This window comes from Micromesistius poutassou (genome assembly GCF_964030765.1).
Source record: "Micromesistius poutassou genome assembly, chromosome: 15".
NCBI classification, from domain to species: domain Eukaryota; kingdom Metazoa; phylum Chordata; class Actinopteri; order Gadiformes; family Gadidae; genus Micromesistius; species Micromesistius poutassou.
Window position 1 is genome coordinate 16,419,415 of NC_140285.1, and position 5,000 is coordinate 16,424,414.

General features: G+C 48.0%; 1 protein-coding gene across 2 annotated transcripts in view; it reads right to left on the minus strand.

Annotated features, from left to right (window-relative positions):
• Positions 1 to 1,279: 1,279 nt before the first annotated feature.
• wnt10b (wingless-type MMTV integration site family, member 10b) overlaps positions 1,280 to 5,000 on the minus strand; it is a gene marked incomplete at both ends in the record, with an annotated part of 3,786 nt that continues 65 nt past the window's right edge. The window contains 4 exons of one of the 2 annotated variants that reach the window (XM_084479407.1): positions 1,280 to 1,858; positions 2,216 to 2,631; positions 3,823 to 4,085; positions 4,992 to 5,000. The exon at positions 4,992 to 5,000 is cut by the window's right edge and continues 65 nt beyond it. In XM_084479407.1, the coding sequence (XP_084335533.1) occupies positions 1,280 to 1,858; positions 2,216 to 2,631; positions 3,823 to 4,085; positions 4,992 to 5,000 (1,267 nt within the window). Of the gene's footprint in view, positions 1,859 to 2,215; positions 2,662 to 3,813; positions 4,086 to 4,991 lie in introns of both variants that reach the window. The other variant, XM_084479406.1, reaches the window with a different exon arrangement.

Below are 5,000 nucleotides of genomic sequence, written 5' to 3' on the forward strand. Positions count from 1 at the left end.
CTCAAAAACCAACACCTATGTGTAAGACTCCATGTAAAACACACATTTCACTTATTGAGTACATCCCTCCTCCATATAATTGAACACACACAGACATGCACGCACAAACACACACACTCACCCACGCGCACACACACACACACACACACACACACACACACACACACACACACACACACATTAGCATGAGATTCAGAAGAGGTCCATTACTCAATAAGATTTATATTACATGTGGGGGAGGAATCTAAAAATCAAGATACAATTATGAAACACATTCAGTTAGTTATGCTAGTTAGTTACTCTGGTGAGTTAAATAATCTTGTTAGCTACATGCATGAAACTAAATAGACTAAATAAACTAAACTAACCATTGCCTTAGAATGAACACTTCATAGTCACATGATATTAATTCAAAAATATGTTTATGATTTTACTATACATTAAACCCAACAAGAGGCTGTGTAATAGATTGGTGATACTACACATGTTTGAGCAGAGCATCTTAATTCATAAGGAACTGTCAGGATCGAAGAGCTGGAGGATCACATATTGTCTATCATATCATGTAAATATCAATGAGGGCCTGCAGGTGTACAAGTGTTTAGAAGCATTTGAATATTGTTTCTCCAACACATCCATGAAAGCAGATCCATTCTTCAAGACCAATGAAAAATGATCTCAATATTCCATCCCCTTGAAGTAGGTTTTAGGTCTGCGGTCGGCAGAGCTTGACTTGCTGATGACTTGTTGAACCCCAATGAGATATGTAGACATGGGAGGTTTGTTCCCACACGGTCTCTGATCCCCGTTTCGGTTAAACAACCTTCTCCTTTCTCTCCCACGGACTCTTCTAATAGGATGGCCTCTCAATATAATATATTTATATGGATATAACGATAACAGGAATTATACATTCAAAACTATTTATATACACATTCAAATACAAAAGTATTTTACAGTGAAATGGTCGCCAGGCCACCAGACATGAGTCATCTCTGACTTGGCATTTCCAGAATAACAACGGCTACAAGCACTAAATAAAACCCAGATGACAAAAAAATGGAGGAGAGCAGAAAACCGATTTCCTAAGTGACTTACACAACGGGAAACAAGACATACTGCAGTCTGCTCTGGCCTGCTGCGTGAGTCTACATGTTGGTTGGGGAGGCATCATCATCCATCTGCAATTTTGAGTCTTTTCAAGTCTTTTTTTTTGAGTCTTTGAGAGACAGAAAAGGGTTTGGGGTTATGAAAGGGGGGGTGAGGGGGTCCACAGCATCTACTTGCAGACGTTGACCCACTCGGTGACGCGGCACTCCTCACACAGCACGTAGCAGCACCAGTGGAAGCGGCAGTGGCAGCGCTCGCTGCGCGTCTCCTTCAGGATGTTGTGTCCCCGACCGCAGCACAACGCCCCGCAGCTGTCCATGCTGCGGCTGGTCTTGTTGCAGATGCGGCCCTGAGTGCCCAGCGAGTCCAGCGAGGGTTCCTGCTCGCAGAAGTCTGGCGACTTCTCAAAGTACACCAGCTCCCGGGATACACTGCTGCTGCGGCGGCGTGCACCTCCTCCTCCACCACCTCCTCCTCCTGCTCCTCCAACTCCTTCTCCTCCTCCAACACCTCCTCCCCCCCCCGGACCCCCGTTCCCACCAGCGGCGCTCCGGCTGTTGGCCATGCGGGGGTTGAAGACCCCGTTGTTCTTGTTCTGGGAGTTGACGAAGATGGCCCTGAGGAACTTCTCCTTGAGCAACGCCCCCACCAGCCGGAACTCAGGGGACACCTGCCAGCAGGTCTTGAACTGGCAGCTGCCCGACGTGCCGTGGCACTTGCACTTTCTCTTGGTGTTGTCTGTCACGATCTGAATAAAAACACAACCTGAATCATGAGGGGCAGGATAGTGTAGTGGCTACAAAGGTACTTGATTGGATCCCTCATGTCTACATCCTCACCAATAAATCATTCACCACCCCCTACCTACTACTAAATTAAATGAATCTCCATTAACTGTGACTTTGGATCAATTACTAACTAGTAACTTGTACAATAGTTACAGACATAGGATATTGATGAGATATGTATATGTATGTATTCATGTATGTATGTATGCATGTATGGATGGATGGATGTAATGGAAATGATATAGTCTGTATAGGGGACTGAGAACATTGGAGAACACAGCAGAGAACCTTGCGGATTGCAGAGTCTCGTCTCTCACCTGCCGCCCCACCCGGTTGTTGTGGATCCTCATCCGGGCGTGGATGTCCCTGGGCGACCCCCGCGAGTCCAGCCAGTCCCGGGAAAAGCGCTCCCCGAAGCGGGTGTCGTGGCTGCAGCCGCCCCACTCCCAGGTCTCCTGCAGGGAGCTCTCCTGGTCCGGCTGGGGCCTCAGCAGGGTGGAGGGATGGGCGGGGTGCAGGCTGGCAGGGGGCCGCGCCAAGCCCCCACCCCCTCCGCCCTTCTGCAGCGTACGCAGCTGCAGCTGGGTGAGCTTCATGCGGATCTTGTCGTCGTCCAGTCGGCGCTTGGCCTCGCAGCCACAGCCCTGCAGCTTGCCCATGCTGCAGGCCGACGACACGGAATGGGCCACCCCTGCCGCCAGCAGCGATAGGGAGAAGGCGCTCTCGCGGAAACCTGCGGGCAGCCGGAATACATCCGTTAGGCCTATTTGGTACATTCAGGGGTTTAGGGCTTGTCTCGTGAGAAACCTTTCTCATACGCCACTGGAATACAGATACAGGAAATTAAAGAAGAAGGATTTCTAGGATTTTTTGTGTTCTTTGACCGTTCTTTTGTGTTCTTCTGCTGACGTAAAGGATGGGCATTCTCCCATTCCTGATAAAACCTTATCGTTGTCTCAAAGAGCTTCAGCCTTCAAAGAGTCACATCACTTTTGTCTGCCTAATATATCCAAACTGATTGATTCGGTCATCACATTCTGCCTCAAATATCGAACAAAAGGTAATCTATGACGACAGGCTCTGTGACTGCTGTTTTAATGTGCTTGGAGACACAAATGTAAGCCAACAGTATTTGGGGTACCCAATATATGCGTCTCACAGACAAGGAATACTTGCTGGAGAAAACCCTTGTCACTTTTGATCATTTCATTTATGGATCGTCGGCAATGAGAGGAAAGCAGAATTCCACCAGGCTTATCCTGGAGAATCAGAGATGGGAATCTTGCTCAAGGGTAGGCAGGGGTTGAAGTCTCAAGCTTTGGGCTGTGTCACAAAATATTCAAGAACTGGTAGGAGGCAGGATGCCGATTGTCATGGTGAAAGTCGTCTAAAGTACGGGGTTAAACCCCCAACGGCTGCAGCCTGTACTCTTGCTTGAATGATCTGATATGAATTCGATATATGAAAGCGATGGTGAGTAAATAGTCTTACAGGTATTCAGGTAAGACACACACACACTAAATTCAACACTAACACCAATGCTCATCATCCATCCAGCCAACTGCCCCCCCCTCCCAACACACTATCAAGACCTAGTGGTCCTACATGGTAGATGGTAAATGGACTGCATTTATACAGCGCTTTTCTAACCAGTGGCAATTCAAAGCGCTTTACATTATGGCTCAACATTCACCCATTCATGCACACATTCACACACCAACGGCGGTCAACCATGCAAGGCGACAGCCTGCTTGTCAGGAGCAGTAAGGGTGAGGCGTCTTGCTCAGGGACACCTCGGCACTCAGCTAGGAGGAGCTGGGGATCTAACTAGCAATCTTCCGGTTACCAGCCAACCCGCTCTACCTCCTGAGCCACATGCCGCCCCAACATGGGTGGTGGCCCACCCTCTCTCTACGTCCCCTACCCCTGTTGAGGATGGCGCTCTGGTGGGGCAGCTTCCCGTGCCCCTCCAGCGAGGAACAGTTCCAGCGGTGCTCGCGGAGCTGGTGCTGGCACTCGTGAACTGCCACCTGGATGCCCTGCAGGGCGGAGGCCGTCACGTCGGGGCTGCGGACGCACATCCGCATCTGGCGCTTGCTGAGCCCGGCCAGCCTCAGACACACCGAGTTAGGTGTCAACACTGGATCTCCTGCCCCCTTGAGGCCGAGTATGTCGTTACACAGCACCCTGCGGAGAGATTGATGGGCGGAGGGGAAGAATGGAGCACAGACAAGCAGTGACTGAGAGTTCATTACACTTGGTGCGAGACTCATTTGTCAACTCAGCTGGGATATTTTGACGGTGATTGTCCGCAAAAGCAAGTTTAAGATTTGAAAATGTAACAGTACATTACAACGTTACTTTTGCTAAAAGATTATTTGTAATTTGGGGTATCGCTAGTTATTCAATTAATGAATTTCGTTTTAATGTCGCCTTGGAGATTTCTAAATCCAAGGTGACACCAGAAATTAAATGAGAAAATAACTAATGTATAACATATTAATAATAAAGAACTAAACAACCATAATCTGCATTATATTAATTATATTCTTATTCTTATTTTAAAGCCAATCAAAATGTTGTCAATGTGACATCCTCTTAGCAACATGTTATTACATTAAAATAAAGGGCAAACGTAGACATTTACGCTTTGATAAAAAAAAAATCATACTAATCGAGATTATTAAATGATCTGCACCCAATCACACCCAGGTCCGAATCCAAGGCGCCATAACGCGCGCTAACGCCCCATAACGCACCATAACGCACCGTAACGGACCATAACGCACCATAATTCCCCATAACGCGCCATGACGGTCAATAACGCCCAATAACGCACCATAACGCACCATAATAACACACCATAACGCCCCACAATGCACCATAACGCACCATAATGGCCCATAACGCCCCATAACGCCCCAAAACACACCATAATGCACCATAACGCGCCACAATGCACCATAACGCACAATAACGCACCATAACGAAACACAACGCGCCACAATGCACCATAACGCACAATAACGCACCATAACGCAACACAACGCACATGCAACATCCAACTCTCCTGGAGCTCTCAAGCGCACTTACGTTAATGCA